Here is a 21,302-nt window from a genome sequence, read left to right on the forward strand (position 1 = left end):
TTGGGAATTATGGATGTAATATACTTCTATGGGGAATAGTAATCTACTAACCTGCTCTCCCCTCTGTATAGAAACATGTAATCATATTGGGAATTATGGATGTAATATACTTCTATGAGGAATAGTAATCCACTAACCTGCTCTCCCCTCTGTATAGTAACATGTAATCATATTGGGAATTATGGATGTAATATACTTCTATGAGGAATAGTAATCCACTAACCTGCTCTCCCCTCTGTATAGTAACATGTAATCATATTGGGAATTATGGATGTAATATACTTCTATGAGGAATAGTAATCCAGTAACCTGCTTTCCCCTCTGTATAGTAACATGTAATCATATTGGGAATTATGGATGTAATATACTTCTATGGGGAATAGTAATCCAGTAACCTGCTTTCCCCTCTGTATAGTAACATGTAATCATATTGGGAATTATGGATGTAATGTACTTCTATGAGGAATAGTAATCCGCTAACCTGCTCTCCCCTCTGTATAGTAACATGTAATCATATTGGGAATTATGGATGTAATGTACTTCTATGAGGAATAGTAATCCACTAACCTACTTTCCCCTCTGTATAGTAACATGTAATCATATTGGGAATTATGGATGTAATATACTTCTATGAGGAATAGTAATCCACTAACCTGCTTTCCCCTCTGTATAGTAACATGTAATCATATTGGGAATTATGGATGTAATATACTTCTATGGGGAATAGTAATCCACTAACCTGCTTTCCCCTCTGTATAGTAACATGTAATCATATTGGGAATTATGGATGTAATATACTTCTATGAGGAATAGTAATCCACTAACCTGTTTTCCCCTCTGTATAGTAACATGTAATCATATTGGGAATTATGGATGTAATATACTTCTATGAGGAATAGTGATCCACTAACCTGCTTTCCCCTCTGTATAGTAACATGTAATCATATTGGGAATTATGGATGTAATATACTTCTATGAGGAATAGTGATCCACTAACCTGCTTTCCCGTCTGTATAGTAACATGTAATCATATTGGGAATGATGGATGTAATATTCTTCTATGAGGAATAGTAATCCACTAACCTGCTTTCCCCTCTGTATAGTAACATGTAATCATATTGGGAATTATGGATGTAATGTACTTCTATGAGGGATAGTAATCCACTAACCTGCTTTCCCCTCTGTATAGTAACATGTAATCATATTGGGAATTATGGATGTAATATATACTTCTATGAGGAATAGTAATCCACTAACCTGCTCTCCCCTCTGTATAGTAACATGTAATCATATTGGGAATTATGGATGCAATATACTTCTATGGGGAATAGTAATCCACTAACCTGCTTTCCCCTCTGTATAGTAACATGCTATCCCCAGTAATATCTGACCTTATATGCTTCCCTAACCTTCATATTCATCCATTCACAAGCTGTGGCCACAAGATGGCAAATCTGAGGGTCTTCCACTCTTCTTACTTCTATGGTTTTTGAATGGCCAAATTGTACAGCAGAAATATACATCTTGGCCACTAGATGGCAGCAGAACACACAACTCAATGCGTCCCATTTGATGGAGTGCAGGAAGTGCAAACGTAGCAATTGACTGGCGTTCATTTGAAAAGCAGCGGCCCTGGGGCAGGCGTGGCGTTACGCTGTGGGCGTGGCTTCCGCTGCACAGGAGTCGCTGTGGGAAGCTCCAGCCTCGAGGTGTGACGTCCCTGCATGCTGCTTTCTATGGTAAATATACTGTATATTGTAGTCACTGGCGTATCCAGACAGGGGTTCTGGATGTATGGAACACCCCCCTGAGACTCCTGTACCTTTAAAAAAAATTCCCTGAAATCGCTGAAGCAGACAAGCTGGTAAATATACAGAGGCTTGCCTGCAGGGTCTGTGGGAAAAACTCAGCTCTTTCCCTATTGTAAAGACTGCATTTAGACAGTCACATAAGGTATGTCACAGGTTGAAAAGTTTTTGACAGTCCCTAAACTCCAGGAGGGCTGCCTGCAGCTTGTGTGAGAGGCTGACCATCCCTTACATTCTCCACACCCCTATGGACAGTATACCTATATCATTCCCCTATTCCCACAATCCTCCCAACCATGTTGTTAATGTTTTGTTTTTGCTTTGGCAATGCTAAATGTATTTGGTCCTGCCAATAAAGCTTTTTGGCTGGCAGGGACAGGAAACACAGTACATGCAAGTAGCCTCTGTGTGATGTGGGACTGCAATACAGATACCCTATCTGCTCTATCTCAGTCTCTCCACTCCACCTGGGGGGCAATCTCCCCCCAGGCCCCCTTTTATTCAGTGATTTAGGGCTGGTGTCTCGTGTATTCAGGTTTGTTGTTGTAAGGCAATGCAAAATACTAGGCTAGCTGATAAAACTGCAATTAAAGGGCAGGCAAGCTGGTAAATATACACAGCATGATGCAGAGCTTGCCTGGAGGGTCCTTGGGCAAAAATCTGTCTCTCCCCTATGTCATAATGACTGCATCTTGTTAAACAAGATGAACATTTTTTGACAGTCCCTAGACTCCAGGAGGGCTGCTTTCTGACTTGTGTGAGAGACTGGCAGGGACAGGAGTCCTATTACAGGCAAGTAGCCTCTGTGTGATGTGGGACTGCAATACAGATAATGCTCCATCTCAGGCTATTCTCAATTTCTCCCCACTCCTCTTCTCTCTAAGCTAGTGCACGCCAAAATCACAATAGCAATCGCTAGCAATTAGTGAGTGTGATTTTCAGAGCGATTTCTGAATGAATCACTCAAAAAAATGCTACATGCGGTATACCTGCGATTTTGAAAAAATCACAACGCTGCTGTGGGAGCACCCACATAGGGTAACATTATCCAAGCGCTTTTCAAAGCAATGTTGATTTGAAAAATGCTCAGAAGCACTCTTGGTGTGCACCAGCCTCCCTCATTCACCTTTGTTTCCCTCTTCCCCTAGAGCTGACTGTGTGTTCTTGTCTTACAGGAAAGCTAAATAAAAGTGCAATCCTGGTGAGGCAAAATATTATTATTTAGTATTTATGTAGCGCCGCCATCTTCCGCAGATGCATATATCCCTGCATCATATGGGTATCGCTTGCGCTAGGTGAAACTATGTAGCATATTCCACTGAATTGTCCAAACTAAGTCTATCTCCCGTCCCTCTCTCGGGGAGTTGTTCCAGCGCTGTACCCCGTTCACATTTGCTGCTACCAGAAGCCCTCAGAAACATTAGTGTCCTTGAGTACTTCCAAAGATAGGCAGCTCCGTAATACGCCAGCGCACTTTTGTGCATGGGCAGTATGGAGCCACCTGTATTCAGAAGCACTCGGGGACATACGTGCTTCTGGACCTTTCAGGAACCCCCCCCCTTAAAAATCCTGCGTTTGCCCCTGGTAGTGTAATATAGTGGGGTGTAATACTGTATGGTGGGGTGTAATATTGGGTGCTGTGTTATACTGGGGTGTAATATAGTATAGTGTAAGTCTGTATATTGCAGTGTATTATAGTGGGGTGTAATATAGTATAGTGGGGTGTAATACTATATGGTGTGGTGTAATATAGGGTGCTGTGTTATACTGGGGTGTAATATAGTATAGTGTAAGTCTGTATATTGCAGTGTATTATAGTGGAATGTGTTATAGTGTGGTGAATTATATACTGGGGTGTAATATAGTATAGTGAGATGTAATAATGTATATTGTGGTGTAATATTGGGTGCTGTGTTATACTGGGGTGTAATATACGGAGCAGTGCTTTTCAGCGCTGCTAGATTTGGGCGCAGCCAGCGCTGCCATAGATTATAAAGGGATTCAGTCTATAGCGGCGCTCAGTGAGTAACGTCGGCGCCGTCAGAAGACGGAGCCGAGGTTGCTTAAAAATCATAATAATTCGGCTTCCAGCAATCGCTGGAAGCCGAATTTTTTCATTCCCCCACTATCCATGGCGGCCTGGAGGGGGAATAGTAATTCGGGCCGGACTTGTGCAGAAGCAGGACCAGCCATATAACAGCTGGATCCTGCGCCCAAGTCTACCGGCGCCAAATTTAAATGTACTCTGTAATATAGTGTAAGTCTGTATGTTGTAGTGCATTATAGTGGGTGTGTTATAGTGCTGCTATAGTGTTTTGTGTTCAGGGCTGTGAAGTCGGTACAGAAATTCATCAAACTCATTAGTTTATGAAATCACAGATGGGAGGGAGGGATTGCCATATGAATGGGAGGGGAGAAAATCAGGGCTGTGGAGTCGGAGTCGGGGAAATTTTGGGTACCCGGAGTCTGAGTCTGAGTCTGAGTCATTGATTTCATAAACTGAGGAGTTGGGAGTCGGAGTCGTCTTATTTTTGTACAAAATCCACATCCCTGTTAAGTATTAGACTAAGGAGTCGGAGTCGAGGAGTCGGAGCCTGAGCCATTTTGGGTACCCGGAGTCGGAGTCGTGGTTTCATAAACTGAGGAGTCGGAGTTGAAAGATTTTTGTACCGACTCCACAGCCCTGGAGAGAATGTGAGTCAGCCACATGGGGGAAGGGAGGGGGCCTGATACAGAGGCAGCCACATGGGGGAAGGGAGGGGGCCTGACACAGAGGCAGCCACATGGGGGAAGAGAGGGGGCCTGACACAGGCAGAGTCAGCCACATGGGGGAAGGGAGGGGGCCTGACGCAGAGGCAGCCACATGGGGGGAAAGGAGGGGCCTGACACAGAGGCAGAGTCAGCCACATGGGGGAAGGGAGGGGGCCTGACACAGAGGCAGAGTCAGCCACGTGGGGGAAGGGGGAGAGGCCTGACACAGAGGCAGAGTCAGCCACATGGGGGAAGGGAGGTGGCCTGATGCAGAGTCAGCCACATGGGGAAGGGAGGGGCCTGACACAGAGGCAGAGTCAGCCATATGGGGAAGGGAGGGGCCTGACACAGAGGCAGAGTCAGCCACATGGGGGAAGGGAGGGGCCTGACACAGAGGCAGAGTCAGCCACATGGGGGAAGGGAGGGGCTGACACAGAGGCAGAGTCAGCCACATGGGAGAAGGGAGGGGACTGACACAGAGGCAGAGTCAGCCACATGAGGGAAGGGAGGGGCTTGACACAGAGGCAAAGTCAGGTGGGGGAAGGGAGGGGGCCTGACACAGAGGCAGCCACATGGGGAAGGGAGGGGCCTGACACAGAGGCAGAGTCAGCCACATGGTAGAAGGGAGGGGGCCTGACGCAGAGGCAGAGTCAGCCACATGGGGGAAGGGAGGGGCCTGACACAGAGGCAGAGTCAGCCACATGGGGGAAGGGAGGGGCCTGACACAGAGGCAGAGTCAGCCACATGGGGGAAGGGAGGGGACTGACACAGAGGCAGAGTCAGCCACATGGGGAAAGGGAGGGGCCTGACACAGAGGCAAAGTCAGGTGGGGGAAGGGAGGGGGCCTGACACAGAGGCAGCCACATGGGGGGGAAGGGAGGGGCCTGACACAGGCAGTCAGCCACATGGGGAAGGGAGGGGCCTGACACAGAGGCAGAGTCAGCCACATGGGAGAAGGGAGGGGGCCTGACACAGAGGCAGAGTCAGCTACATGGGGGAGGGGAGGGGGCTGGCACAGGGCAGAGTCAGCCACATGAGGGAAGCGAGGGGCAGAGGCAGCCACATGGGGAAGGGAGGGGCCTGACACAGAGGCAGAGTCAGCCACATGGGGGAAGGGAGGGGCCTGACAGAGGCAGCCACATGGGGAAGGGAGGGGGCCTGACACAGGGCAGAGTCAGTCACATGAGGGAAGGGAGAGGCAATCACATGGGGGAGCAACCACTGTAGGGGGGGTGGGGGGGGAGACGTGACACAGAGAGGGAGAGGCTCTGTCGTGAGAGAGTGCCTTGGAGAGGGAGAGACAGTCACATAGGAGATAGCAGCACGGGGTGGCAGTAGCAGAGTGACGGCCATATGGGGGTCAGTGTCACAGAGGGGGAGGGGGTAGGGTACAGACACAGAGAGGGACAGACACAAATGGAGGGGGAGGGACAGTCATTAGGGAGATGGCAGCACAGGGGATGGAAGTAGCAGAGTGATGACCATATGGGGGTCAGTGTCACAGAGAGGGACAGACACACATGGAGGGGGAGGGATAGTGATATGGGAGATAGAAGCACAGGGGATGGAAGTAGCAGAGTGATGGCCATATGGGGGTCAGTGTCACAGAGGGGGAGGAGGGGACAGACACAGAGAGGGACAGACACACATGGAGGGGGAGTCATATGGGAGATAGCAGCACGGGAGGGGGGGGGGGTAGTAGCAGAGTGACATATGGGGGTCAGGGTCAGCAGAGGAATGGGAAGGACACACAGAGGTGACTCATGGTGGGGTGTGCGCTGCAGAGGAGGTGACACCATGTGGTTTATGTAAAACGCTGGGCCACCTGCATTGCAGACTAGGCGACAGTGTGCTCAGGGCCTCACTAATGCTTAATGTACAGAGTGTGTGTGAGGTGTATGACATATGACCTATAAGTGTGTGTGTGACAGTGAGAAGCATGTTCCCATGTCTCTCTGTGTGTCTCTTGTAAATAAAGTTGGGTTGAAGTGTTCCCACTTTTAGGCCCCTTTTCCTCAGGAGGGTGAAACTCCCCGGCTGTCAGCTGTTCCCGCACACCGGCTGGGCATTTGGTAGAAGTGTCACCTCTATGGAGTTGCATGCAAGCGCGGTGGGGGCGTCCTCAGAGGTGACATGCCACAGTTTGGGGTAACACCCCTGTGTGTCACATGACGTGCCTAGTGTCACCAATGCTGCTATTTGCCTGCATGAAGTTGCTCGACATGCGCACAGCTCAACCTCCCAAGGAAAAGGGGCCTCATCCATCTCCTCTGCTACTCAAAGCAATTGCCGCCACAAAGGGCACGCTCAGTATACCTCCCTGGAGCATTGCAGAGTCTTGCCCAAGGACTCCTTACGGAGCAGATGTTGTTTCCAGCCAGTAATCAATCCTGGTCTCCTATATCAAAGATGATGTCTCTAACCAGTACACTATCCAGCCACTGCACCATTCCTCTGCAGACCCATTCAATGTATAGAAAATGTATTTTTATATTTCCAGATAGGGTTATCTTCAAAACTGATCCAGCATACTTGCCCAAGGTTGGGTCAGCTCTCCATAGGACCCAGGAAGTGGTTTTCCCTCCCTTTTGTGACTCTCCTGGTAACTCCAAAGAAACCAGATTGGATACTGTAGATGTTAGAAGAGCAATCCTTGCATATCTAGAGGCCACAAAATCTATTGGACATTCAAAGCATCTCTTTGTAGCTTTTGCAGGCACAAAAAAAGGGACTTCAGGTTTCAAAATGCACAATTGCTGGTTGGCTGAGGGAAGCTGTTCAGCTTTCAGCAGTTCAGGGCAGCAGATTCTTCAGGACATTACAGCTCATGCTACCGGGTCTCTATCCACTTCATAGTCTGAAAGTTTGGGAGCCTCCATAGAGCAAATATGCAAAGCAGCAACTTCAAGTCATGAAATGTTCGCTAAGCACTACCAGGTTGATTTGCTCTCCAGGAAAAAGGATGATTTTCTCTCCAGCCAAGATCTGTGTTTTGGGAGAAAGGTGTTACAGAATGTCATCCCTCCCTAAGGTAGGAGGATGAGGTTTGAAAGTGGTTAGATCTTACCAGTAGTGGTATTTCAACAAGTCTTCCAGGATGGATTCCTTGGTTCCCTCCTAAATTTTGTCTTTCAATTTCTTTCCCTGTCTAATTCCTTCTTGGTTACTCTACATAACTGAAGGTGATAATATATAATTAGGTGGGGGAGTTTCTGTATTCAGTGTATGGTAATGGTTTTTGTGTATTTCTTTTAACCACTTGAGGACCCACCCTTTACCCCCCCTTAACGACCAGCGCTGTTGTAGCTGATCTGTGCTGGGTGGGCTCTGCAGCCCCCAGCACAGATCAGCGTGCAGGCAGAGCGACCAGATCGCCCCCCTTTTTTCCCCACTAGGGGGATGATGTGCTGGGGGGGTCTGATCGCTCCTGCCTGCGGGTGTTGCGGGGGGGGGGCACCTCAAAGCCCCCCTCCGCGGCGAAATCCTCCCCCTCCCTCTCCTACCTGGCCCCCCCTGGTATGCCGGGCTGCACAGGACGCTATCCGTCCTGTGCAGCCAGTGACAGGCTGTCTCCGGTCACATGGCGGCGATCCCCGGCCGCTGATTGGCCGGGGATCGCCGATCTGCCTTACGGCGCTGCTGCGCAGCAGCGCCGTACAAATGTAAACAAAGCGGATTATTTCCGCTTGTGTTTACATTTAGCCTGCAGCCGCTCGCACGAGCGGCTGCTTCCTGATTAATCAGCCTGCAGCTGACGACGCAATACTGCGTCGCTGGTCCTGCAGCTGCCACTTTGCCGACGCGCGTTATGAGTGCGCGGTCGGCAAGTGGTTAAGGGAGAAGCCAAGTTCCTCTCATGTATCTGCCGTCCTGGAGGATTCGTTGAAATACCGGTAGATTCTGTCAAGGGTTTCCAAGGCCATGTCGGAGGAGGGGCCATCAGAGCAGAGGTTGTCACCAGGGCTGTGGAGTCGGTACAAAAATCTTCCGACTCTTCAGTTTATGAAACTCCGACTCGGGTACCCAAAATGGCTCCGACTCCTCGACTCCGACTCCTTAGTCTAATACTTACCAGGGCTGTGGAGTTTGTACAAAAATCACCTGACTCCTCAGTTTATAAAATCACAGATTCCGACTCCGGGTACCCAAAATTGCTTCGGCTCCAACTCTGACTCCACAGCCCTGGTTGTCATAGCGGGTGGGGGGAGTCAACAGAACTTTGCCCTCAGCCAGTGCTTGGCCAGGTCGCTCCACCAAGATGATCACTCGCCGACATATCGAAGAGCATTGGTGGCCGCTGTACACAGTAGATTCTTGGCAGAGGCGGTTGTTATCGCTCTCCTGGACAAGTATATTTTGTGAGTGTATTTAGCTTAAGTCTCTCGGTAGTGTTAGTGGGGGTGTTGTGACTTTCTAGGGGGTGAACCGGGGGAAGGTGAGTCAGTGGCTTCATTACCAGTCATCCTATATCTCTACAGCCTTGGAATGAGTTTTTAAAAAAAAGTATTATAGAAGACCTGGTAGGACATTAGTCTATGGTAGGATTAGTGAGCTCCTCTGCAGACAGGCGGTGATGGAAAATGTGTGATGGAAATCTGTATGTATGCATATGGTCATCTTAAGTAACTCACTAATTTCATTACAGATCCCAGCATTGGACTTGCGGTGTACACAGTGCTGAGACACGCCTGGCTGCATTCTGTAGGACTATTACTGACTTCCACCTTCCATTCTCTTCTGCTGTCAGCGATGGCGTCTGCTGGTCTGAGAGAGGAGCTGGAGTGTTCCATCTGTCTGAGCATTTATACAGATCCTGTAACCCTGAGATGTGGACACAACTTCTGCCGGGGTTGTATTCATCGTGTTCTGGACACACAGGAGGGGTCTGGAGGATATGTCTGTCCTGAATGCCGGAAGAAGTTTCAGGAGCGGCCGGTACTGCAGAGGAACATAACGCTGTGTAACATAGTGGAGAACTTCCTGTCTACCCAGCCAGGTCAGGAGGAGTCTCAGGTCTTCTGCAGTCACTGTATTCACACTCCTGTACCTGCTGTGAAATCCTGTCTGCATTGTGTGGTGTCTCTGTGTGAGGATCACCTGAGAATCCACAAAAAGTCCCCAGAACATGTCTTATGTGACCCCACCACCTCCCTGGAGGACAGGAAATGCTCCATCCATCATGAGGTGCTTAAATATTACTGCACTGAGGATGCTGCCTGTGTCTGTGTGTCCTGCTACGTGATTGGAGAACATGTCGGCCATAAGATGGCGTCTCTGGCTGAGGCCTCTGAAAGCAGGAAGAATGAACTGAGAAATAATGTGCAGGAAGTGATGTCACAGAGAGAGAAGATGGGGAAAAGAGTCCAGAATGTGGAGGAAGCTAGGAGAAAAGCGCAAGAGAAAGTAGATGATGAAAAAGCTAGAGTTACTGTCCTATTCAAGGACCTCAGGAGAAACTTGGAAGACCTGGAGAGGAAAGTAATGAGTGACCTTGCCAGAGAGGCAGAGCGAGTGTCATTATACTGCGATGATGTCATCAAGGAACTGCAACTAAAAAAGGAGGAGCTTTCTAAGAAGATGCGTCATATTGAGAAGCTGTGTAACATCGCTGTCCCACTGACTATCTTACAGGAATCAAACACAGGTAACAGTGACACAGAGGGGCAGGATAATGAGGACGGGGATCTTGATGGAGGGGATCTGGATGTGGCCGGCATCACACATGCATTACACACAGGACTATCTAATATCATATCTGGGGTAACTGGAGGTATCTATATACAGCCTGCAGACATATCACTGGATGTAGACACAGCAAATAATAGATTACAGATATCAACTGACAAGAAAACTGCATCCTGGTCAGATGTTCGTCAGAACCTCCCGGAACCACGAGAGAGATTTTTCCCTTATGGTCAGGTGTTGAGCAGCCAGATTTTCTCTTCAGGACAGCATTACTGGGAAGTAGATGTTGGGGGATCAGTATGCTGGACAGTCGGGATGTGTTACCCCAGTATAGCCAGGAGAGGAGATCGGTCACTGATTGGACAAAATAAAAAGTCCTGGATTTTTGAACTGGACGATGGTATGTATTCAGCAAGACATGAAGGAGAAGAGATCTACTTTTTTGATGAGATCTCCATTGATAGAGTCAGGATATATCTGGATTATGAGGCCGGGCAGATCTCCTTTTATGCCCTGTGTGACCCGATCAGACACCTCCACACCTTCACTGCCACCTTCACTGAGCCCCTCCATGCTGTATTAGGTCTATGGGATGGTTGTATAAAGATATCTGGGGGGAGGTCGGAGATGTGAGAAATCTGCCCAGACACTGGTGACATCATCATTCCTGAGTAGTTTATTATATATTATCACATACCAGAGTCCGGCTTTATCCCTTTGTAGCCAGATGAATCTGTCCTGCAGCTTCTCTCTCTGGAGTCACTGATGGTTTAGGAAAAAAAAATGAATGAAGCCCATGATGGGCTAGATTAACGAATCCTCAGCCTCCTGATGCTGCTTGTTGTCTTTGGGGTCCCTCCGTTCCCCATCCCTAGTCCTCTTTTCTCCCCAGCCTGCCTGATGTCCCCCCCAAGCAGTGACAAGTGATTCTGAACTGTGTATGTCCAAGTCCTGAACCACACCTGCGCAGTGACAGAACGCGCTCATGGATGACTGCTTCTTTTTCCTGTGCATGCTCAGTTCTGAATCGCTCACCATCACTTGGTGGACTTCCGGGTGGATATTCTATGAAGGGATGCAGTTGATTACAAGAAGGACTGGGTATGGGAACAGGAGGCACCACAAAGACAACGAGCATCATGAAGGGCCGAGGATTAGCTATATTCTAGCCCACCATGGAAGTCATTCATTTTTTTTCCTGACTCCGAGGTACTGTTGGGTAGTGATGGCCCGAACCGTTCGCCTGGCGAACCTTTCTGGGCCTCTTACTACTTCCGGGTCGCAATGACCCGGAGTAGTACGCCTGCGCTGCCCGGCAGAGCGCATCCTAGATCGCGCTCCCGTTGCCGGGCACTTTCTGCGCATGTGCGTGACGTCATGCTCATGCGCAGAGAGTGCCCGGGCAACAGGAGCGAGATCTAGGACGCGCTCCGCCGGGCAGCGCAGGCGTACTACTCCGGGTCATTGCGACCCGGAAGTAGTAAGAGGCCCAGAGTAGCAGAGCGGTTCGCCGGCGAACGTTTCGGGAACCGTTCGCTACATCTCTGCTGTTGGGTACGGTACTTGTTGGGTGACTCCAGGCAAGGTTTTTCTTCACTTTTGATAGTTTCAGATGGGTTAGAATCCCTGTCAAATCTTTCTTATGGTGTGGGCTCCTGTGGGGATATTTCTTCTCACTTCCTGTTCCTGAGACAGATCGTTCCTATACAAACATAAACTAAAATCTCCTTAAAGGAAACCTTAATTGAAGAAAAAGTTGAATGTTACTTACCTGGGGTTTCTTCCAGCCTCCCCGCAGTCTATCCGTTCCCTCGCTGTCTGCTGTCTTCCTGGGCCACACCGCTGTGTCGCTGTCATCCAATGTGCTGTCCCGGCCGTGTGCACCTCAGTCACGCTCCCGTAGCCGGAAGCAGCCCGCACAGGTTGTAAAACATGCATTTGCACAGGCAAAGAACTCTCCCATCCATGGGGGTGCAATTAAGCAGGCACATGGCCGTGGGTGTGCAGTAGTGTCTGACTGCGGGGGGGGGGGGGGGGGGGGGGGGCTGGAAGAAGCCCCAGGTAAGCATAAGTTCTTCTCACTGAAGGTACCTGTTATGTAGGACACAGGCTACTAGAAAACATCTTTCGTATGTGAACAGCAGAAAGTTGAATTCTCTGATATCTTTTTATTGCTTCTGTGTCCCCTAATTTGGAAATGTCACTTCCTCTCCTATGACCGATGATTATCAGTACAAGAAATGGGGGAATGTTATTTCACAGACAGCATAGGTAGAGACACAGTTTATAATACTTTGTCCTATTCATGTCGCCTTGCTGAGGGGGTGGGGAATGGGTCCCTCCACGTGAGTCAGTCTGCAGTGCGGTGTATTTGCTGAGGGGATTGGATATTGGTCCTCCTCGTTAGTCTGCAGTGCGGTGTATACATTGAGGGGATGGGTCCCTCCTCTTCAGTCTGCAGTGTGGTGTATTTGCTGGGGGGGTGGGGGGTGGGTCCTCCTCGTGAGTCAGTCTGCAGTGTGGTGTATTTGCTGGGGGGGGGTGGGGGGTGGGTCCTCCTCGTGAGTCAGTCTGCAGTGTGGTGTATTTGCTGGGGGAAATGGGTCCCTCCATGTTAGTCAGTCTGCAGTGCGGTGTATTTGCTGAGGGGATTGGATATTGGTCCTCCTCGTTAGTCTGCAGTGCGGTGTATTCACTGAGGCGATGGGTCCCTTTTCTTCAGTCTGCAGTGTGGTGTATTTGCTGAGGGGGTGGGGGTGGGTCCTCCTCGTGAGTCAGTCTACTGTGCGGTGTATTTGCTGGGGGAAATGGGTCCCTCCATGTTAGTCAGTCTGCAGTGCGGTGTATTTGCTGAGGGGGTGGGGGTGGGTCCTCCTTGTGAGTCAGTCTACAGTGTGGTGTATTTGCTGAGGGGGTGGGGGTGGGTCCTCCTTGTGAGTCAGTCTGCAGTGCGGTGTATTTGCTGGGGGAAATGGGTCCCTCCATGTTAGTCAGTCTGCAGTGTAGTGTATTGCTGAGGGGATGGGTCCCTCCATGTGAGTCAGTCTGCAGTGCGGTGTATTTGCTGGGGGAAATGGATCCCTCCATGTTAGTCAGTCTGCAGTGTGGTGTATTTGCTGGGGGAAATGGGTCCCTCCATGTTAGTCAGTCTGCAGTGCGGTGTATTTGCTTAGGAGATGGATCCCTCCTTGTGAGTCAGTCTGCAGCGTGGTACAATTTGATCTCATGGCTCCTAACTGAGCCCAAAAATGGTTTCAAATATTTTCAATACCACACTTTTTCTCTTCAAAAAATAGCGTCTTAAATTCCAAAGATGGAGTCCCCGACTTAAGATTGTCCGCCGATACGAACCGCTGACCCGTCGCAACATCGGGGACTCCTTGCCTTGTCCCCCTGTGTGGTCTTCCGGTCAATGTCTCCTCTGCTCTCCTGTGTAAAAATAATTAGCCACAGAGCAGCTCACCTGATAAGCGATTCCAGCGGTGAGAGCAGACTCCTCCTCTTCTGCACTGCTTCCACTAGTGATGGCTTCTGCTGGTGACGGGATGAGCCCAGGCCATCACTAGGGGGAGCTACGCGGAAGAGGAGAGGTCGGCACTCGTCGCTGGAATCGCTTGTCAGGTGAGCTGCCCTGTGGCTAATTATTTTTGCAGAGCAGAGGAGACATTGCAGGGGGACAGGTGAGGACACGGGTGGGGGGGGGAAGGATACAGGAGAGGGGGCGGGGGGCAGGAGAGGACACGGGTGGGTGGGATATAGGAGAGGACACGTGGGGGGGGGGCGGACAGGAGGTGACACGGGGGCAGGAGGGGACAAGTTGAGAGGAGGGGACACACGGTGGACAATTATTGGGGGAGAACATCTAGAAGATGCTCCTGGCACATGGACTCACCTGGTTTAGTATATATATATATATATATATATATATATATATATATATATATATATATATATATATATATTCCTGTTTTTTGCCCTCTAAACCTCGGTGCATCTTATATTCCGAAAAATATGGTAATTTCATGTCATGGAAATGAGCGTCACATTCTGCTTCCTCTGCACTGGAGTCCTGTTTTAAAGTAGTTGACTATGATTCTCTACTCCTATAACGTCTCTGAAGTATTAAAAAAAAAAATCACTTCCTTGTTACCATGGCAGCTGCTGTCAGCATACATTTCCCAGAATCCTCCCCACCAGGAGGTGCAGCCAGACACGGGAGACACCAGAACTCAGCAGATCCCTGTTAGGCCTCTTTGTCACGGGAGGCTTATGGCAGTGAGGCCACCACATGTCATTTGTTCCTGTGCATCGGCCGGGGGCACGGCAGTGGAGAGGCAGCCCCTCCCCCCATGGAGTGACATCAGCTGGGGGCACGGCAGTGGAGAGGCAGCCCCTCCCCATAGTGTGACATCAGAGCGCAGTGTGATATGTCAGCTGCTCCTGTGCATCGGCCGGGGGCGCGGCGGTGGAGAGGCAGCCCCTCCCCATAGTGTGACATCAGAGCGCAGTGTGATATGTCAGCTGCTCCTGTGCATCGGCCGGGGGCACGGCGGAGGAGAGGCAGCCCCTCCCCCATGGAGTGACATCAGCTGGGGGCACGGCAGTGGAGAGGCAGCCCCTCCCCCATGGAGTGACATGTCAGCTGCTCCTGTGCATCAGCCGGGGGCTTACTAGCCCCTCCCCCATGGAGAGCGTGGTGTGACACGTCATTCTCTTTATCGCTCAGTTACTGCGTTGCGTGCGACATGCTGACATGAGGGGGTTACACACGCTGCCACCAGGCTGCATACAGATTGCATGGGACAGGCCCGGCCAGCAGATGGAGTGCTGAGCTGATGGACAAGCTCGCCGTTCACCCACCCGTCTGATGGAGGACTTATGCTGTGCTGTGTAATATCCACCCCGCCATTACTCTGCTGACCTCTCACTGCTGGGGGGTCATTGTTAGGTGTGGGGGGGTCATTGTTATTGCTCTTGGGGAGGGGGTAAGAGTTAGAAGCTGGGAAGATAAGCTTTATAATGTTAGACAATCTGGGAGGAAGATGTTGCCGTTACTTTGGGGGTAAAGGGGGAGGGGCATTCTTACAGTCACAACACAGGCGGGATTTTGTTTTTGAAAAAGCCCGTCCATCTTAAATGATATGCCTAAACCCGAGAAACAGCCTGCTCCCCTATATACAGGTGCATGAGCCAGCCAACACCACTGAAGCTCATTTAGGTCTTTAGCTTTGGGGAATGGAGATATAGACCCGTACCAAGCCTCAGATATCCAACACTTAAAGGAGAACTGTAGTGAGAGATATATGGAGGCTGCCATATTGATTTCCTTTTAAGCAATACCGGTTACCTGGCAGCCCTGCTAAGCTATCTGCCTGCAGAATCACACCAGAAACAGGCATGCAGCTAATCTTGTCAAATCGGACAAAAATGTCAGAAACACCTGATATGCTGCATGCTTGTTCAGGGGCTAGGGCAAAAAGTATTGGAGGCAGAGGATCAGCAGGGCTGCCAGGCAACTGGTATTGCTTAAAAGGAAATCAATATGGCAGCCTCTATATCCCTCTCACAACAGTTCTCCTTGAAGGGATCCCATCAGAACCCGGCGCCCCTCACACAGCTATAGGGTTACTTATTGCTCTTCATGTCTCTCTTGCTTTTCTCTTTATACCCTATAATAGAGACTAGAGGCAGCATAAGGGCGGGCAGTAGGGTCATTATGGCCAATCGCCTCACAACTGAGCTCAATCTCCACCTGGAGCAAATGATTCAAACCTGCAAACGTCATTCCCATTGTAATCCTGATGGGAATTTGCCTTCATTGTATTTGTTGTGTTCTGACTGTTCTCACTGATATGCTGCATTGTCACCACTGCCTGCAGGAATAGGCTTGCAAGTTGTTATATATACATGTTACCTTGTTTCTCATTATTCTATGTTAAAACAATTTTCAATAAAATATTTTTAAAAATACAGTATATTGAGACTTCTTCAACAAGCGGAAGGAATATGGAGGCTGCCATATTAAGTTCTTTATTTTCTGGCTGTAATGCTGATCTTATATCTGGGCTGGTAGGATCATCGGGATGCTATAAATGCCAGCTTGTATGTAAATTGTATGAACCGAGCCAATCCCAACCAGAAGGGAGCACATCTGATTGGCTCAGTTCTGAGCTGTGAATTATTTGCATGATGTTTGCACACAAGCTGGATTTATTAGCATCTCATTGGTTGGCTGTGTATGTGGGCGGTCTCTGAGTCACATGCCCGGAACAAGCATGCAGCCAGTGAAGGGAAACAGACACCTCGGCAACAATCACCAGGATCCCCCAGTGCAAAGATCTGTCCTGGTTGTGAGGAACTGTCCTCCTCACACATACTTACCTGAGCACATTTCCCATAATCTGCCCCCTTCATGCACACGGGGCGTGGCAGCGGCTGCTTATCAGTGCATCACAATGACACTATTTCTTGTTCTGTTGCCATGCCGATCTCTGAAGGACCCAGGTAACAGAATGGGGGTGGGCTTCAATGTAGTGGAGGGCCGACACTGCATTCCGTTGTTTGGACACAACAGGTCCTCATAGATATTATCGCTATTTGTTGGGTAAATTACCATGTAGGAGAAACTAGCAGACAATTGTTTCTCCTTCCTTCCAGTAGGGGGCAATATTAGTTTACCAGGGCTTGCGGGAGGAGATTTATAGTTGGGTAGTTGGCATGTGGGTTAGTCTGGATGCCAGGAGATAGCCTGGTGCTCCATCTCTCTCTGTGATCCAATCACATGGTTGGAGAGATTCCAAGTCCTGATTGGTCAGTGGTGCTGGGAGATCACCAGTGCAATTATCTCTATTACTTTCTGTTGGGATGCCCTATTGGGGGTGACAGGTCTAGGAGCAGTGGCGTAGGACCAGCGATTGTGATTGCACCCAGAACCGTGCTCCTCAGGGGGCCGTGCATACCCCAGTACACTTTACATCATTACACTATGGGAAACAATAAACAATGGTGTGTAGATTGCAAGGCAGGGATAAATATAGCACACAAGTCACTGAGTCCATATGGTGGGGGAGAGGAGCAGACTGGGAGGACGCCCATGCCAAATAGGCTCACAATCTAAGGGTTGGAGGAGTGGGACACATTAGGGGGTTGGGGTAACAGGTAAATAGGGGGGGGGGATTGGGCCTATGAAGATGGGTCTTTAACCTGCTGGGCGGTATCACTGACACTGAACTGCTGAAAGCGGTACGCCTGACAGTGTCAAGCATGTTGTCCAGGAGGTTTTCTGAGGTACAGGTGTTCCCCATTATAGGTTAGGTAGCAATAGGTGACCTAGTATAGGTGCCCCGCATCCCCTGATCCCCCCCGCGCATGCAGCAATCCCTGGCACTGTTACCATGCCTCCCTCCAGTGATCGCAGCACCTCCGCCGCACAACTCTGGTCTTCTCGATGCGGATCATCGAGACTTGACGTCACGTCATGACATTGATGACATCATGATATTGCACATGTGTATCAGCGCCAAGGAAACAAAGTGGCCGCTGCTGAGAGAAGAACAATGTCCAGAGCTCACAAACAGGTAAATTATAAATGATCAGCGCAGAGTCCAAAAACAGAAGATGAGTCTTCAACAAAGAATAAGAGCGGGCAAATCCCCACCACAATAAATATGGGGGTCACGGCACAGCTCTGCAATCATGGATACCCAGAGGATGGAAACTGGCTTACCAGCTGGTGACAACATACATTATAAGGTTGTATCAACGATTTGGTAGGACATCAGGATCCAGGAATTCAGCAATGATTCCTCTCACGAATGGATATCAGTAAACATCATAAAAAAACAAACAATCGCAACTCTAAGTGTTAACCGACCGTTTAATATAGCGTTTTCATAGTAAAAATAGCATAAAAACAAAACTTACATACGGGGCCCCGAGAAAGTTGCACACGTGTATGGGTCAGCAGTGAAGGACAGTATACTATATATATATATATATATATATATATATACATACAATATACTGGATAGCTCGGTAGCCAAGCTAAGTCTCGCTGTGTCGTGCATGCGCACATCCTGGCCTCAGGTGTGCTGTCAACGCAAGCAAGGAGAGGGTGGGTGCGGGCGAGTCACGCAGGCATGACAAAGCAGGACTCGGCTAGGCTACCGGACTATCCAGTGGGGGACAAGATCAACCCGGGGAGACGACAAGGAGTTTTTGTCTCAGGTACACGTTAAAGTAAACCTATGAGCTTTAAAAAAAAAACTTACCTGGGGCTTCTACCGGCCCCTGCAGACATCCTGTGCCCTAGCCGCAACAAAACTGTCCTTCATACCCTGCTGCGGCTCAGTTTCCTTTTATCGGTCAGCGGGCCACTGTGCAGCCCTTGCCATGTGCGTTCTCGCTCCTGGCCACGTCACCGGGACCGTCCTGCGCAGTATGAGATTTTCTTGTACTACGTTTGTGCAGGACGCTCCCGGTGATGTGAGCGGGAGAGAAGGTGCACGCAGCCAGGGTCGTGCATGCGCAGTGGCCATCAACTTGTAAGATGGCGGTACAGAGACTAGAGGATCGATTTTGTCTTGGCGAGGGCACAGGATGTCTGCAGGGGGTAAGTAAAACACCTTTTTTTTTTTCCTTGCAGCTTTCAGGTTTCCTTTAAAGATGAACTGTAACCCAGGAATTGAATTTTATCCCAATCAGTGCTTGATACCCCCCTTTTCTCGAATGGATCATCAGGAAGGTCTGTATGGCTGATTTTGTGGTGAAACCCCTCCCACAGTGTGAAGTCAGCACCTAGGTACTGACATCACACTGTGGGAGGCTTGTTGCACTGTGGAAAATAACAGCTGTTTCCAACTATAAAGCAACCAGCATCTCCTTCCACAGACATCACCTGCCAGCAGTAAAGATGTTGCCATGTGATAAATGTCAGAATGTATATCAGGGAGAGGCAAGATCTTACATCAGGCAAACACTGACTAAATCATTTATAAATAATTATTGTAAAAATTAAGCATTTTTTTCATTATGTTATTTTTCACTGCAGTTCCTTTTATTTTAGGTTAGAAGTGGTGGGGTTGGTTAAAGTAGAGTGACCAGATTTTTGTGGGTCCAACCTGGGACGGGGAGGGGGGCGTCGCGGCGAAAAGTGGGGAGGACTGAGGAGCGTGCAGCGACGAAGACTGGGGGAGGGGGCTGCGGGCAAACATTTTACCAGACAAGAAACGCATTGCGGGCAAACATTTCACCAGAAAAGAAACGTAATGCGGGCAAACATTTCACCAGACAAGAAACGCAATGCAGGCAAACATTTCACCAGACAAGAAACGCAATGCGGGCAAACATTTCACCTGGAAAAGAAAGCATTACTCACCTGGCAGAAGTCTCCGGCCTCTGGCGCGCTGCTCCCGGGACCACATTCCTCCTGCTCTTGTCTCCCGCGCTGACAGGGCTACGGCAAGATGGCGCCCGAAGCCCTGTACTGGAGACACAAATAGTCTCCAGTACAGGGCTTCGGCAGCCAACTTGCCGTAGCCCTGCTCGCCTGCTGGTGTCGGAACAGACACCGGAAGAGGAGGCTGGAGCGGGGCTGCGGGCAATGAATTGGCACAGCGTCTATAGACGCCGCTGCCAGTTCATGAGGAGAGAGTGGCCAGAGTCCCGAAGCCGGGACGTCCCGCTGCTCAAAGCGGGACATTTCCCGGGACCTCATTAAGCCTGGGACAGCGGACCCCGAATCCGGGACGTGTCCCGGGCAATCCGGGACGTCTGGTCACTCCAGTTAAAGAGACTCGGAAGCCTCCTAAATTACCTCTTTTTTTAGGCAGTCTTCTTAAGCATTAATGGCTTAGCTGAAAAGCCGCTATCCCGCAGCAAAACAAGGCTGTAATCACCCCCAAATACCGGGGGAAAAAATCCACGACTTTCAAAGTCTTGGATTTTTCTGCCCGGGGAGGCAGAGCTTTGAGCTGTAGCTCTGCCTCCATTCTCATCAATCTCCCGCGGATCTCCGCCTCCTCCTGCCACTCTCAGTGAAAGAATACTGAGAGGGGCGGGAGGAGGCGGAGATCCGCGGGACATTGACGCAAATGTAGGCAGAGCTACAGCTCAAAGCTCTGACTCCAACAGAGGAACCCTGCAATTTGCCCCAGGGATTTTGGAGTGATTAAAGCCTTGCTTTGCCGCGGGATAGCGGCGTGTCAGCTAAGCTATTAATGCTTAAAGGACAACCGAGGTGACATTTGACATGATGAGATTGATATGTGTATGTACAGTGCAAGCACACAAATAACTAGGCTTTGTTCCTTTTTTTTCTTTCTCTGCCTGAAAGAGTTAAAAATCAAATATGCAAGTGACAGTTTCTGTCCGGGTCGGCGCTGGGTCGTACTGGGTCGTACTGGGTCGTACTGGGTCAGACTATAGCATAACCCTCACTGATTAGTAATTACTGCCATAAAATACTTTCCTCTCAGTAAATGGCTTCTGAGAGCAGGAAAGTGATAAAAAATAGTCAATAATTCATAGATTTGAGCTCTAGCATACTTCAATGAAGGTGTCATTGAGCAGAGATATTTAAACAGTAAAAACTAGATTTAAATATAAAATAAAACTGTGGGATATCTAAAAAAAAGTCATTTTTAGGAGAAGGAGGATGAATAAAATTGTTTTTCTCTCCAGTTTATTGTCACCTTGGATGTCCTTTAAGAAGACTGCCTAAAAAAGTGGCATTTTAAGAGGCTTCAGACTCTCTAAGGTTAGACATTGGTAGAGGGAGGGAGGGCTCAGAGTGAGAATAGGGTTAGGTTTAGCTGTAGGGCTTAGGGTGTGAATAGGGTTAGGTTTAGCTGTATTAAAATATTGGTATCTTTTACCAATATTTTACTATTGTCAAATAAATGGCGGCAATGGGGGGAATTTTGGTAGTATGGGCAAATGAATGGCAAAACGTTCAGTACAGCATGTTTCACTTGTCTTTTCTCAGCAGTCACAGTTTTAGGTTGAACAGAAGACCTACAGCCATCCAGTTCAGCCAGAATACTTAGGGCCCATTTCCAC

General features: G+C 49.2%; 1 protein-coding gene across 1 annotated transcript in view; it reads left to right on the forward strand.

The window, feature by feature from the left end:
• LOC137561831 (uncharacterized) overlaps positions 1–10,909 on the forward strand; it is an 83,747-nt gene extending 72,838 nt beyond the window's left edge. Inside the window, exon 4 of the mRNA XM_068273187.1 lies at positions 9,205–10,909. Coding sequence (XP_068129288.1) covers positions 9,205–10,877 — 1,673 coding nt within the window. The 3' untranslated portion in view covers positions 10,878–10,909. The remainder of the gene's footprint in view (positions 1–9,204) is intronic.
• The last annotated feature ends 10,393 nt before the right edge of the window (positions 10,910–21,302 follow it).

The sequence above is a fragment of the Hyperolius riggenbachi genome, chromosome 3 (genome assembly GCF_040937935.1).
Source record: "Hyperolius riggenbachi isolate aHypRig1 chromosome 3, aHypRig1.pri, whole genome shotgun sequence".
NCBI classification, from domain to species: Eukaryota; Metazoa; Chordata; class Amphibia; order Anura; family Hyperoliidae; genus Hyperolius; species Hyperolius riggenbachi.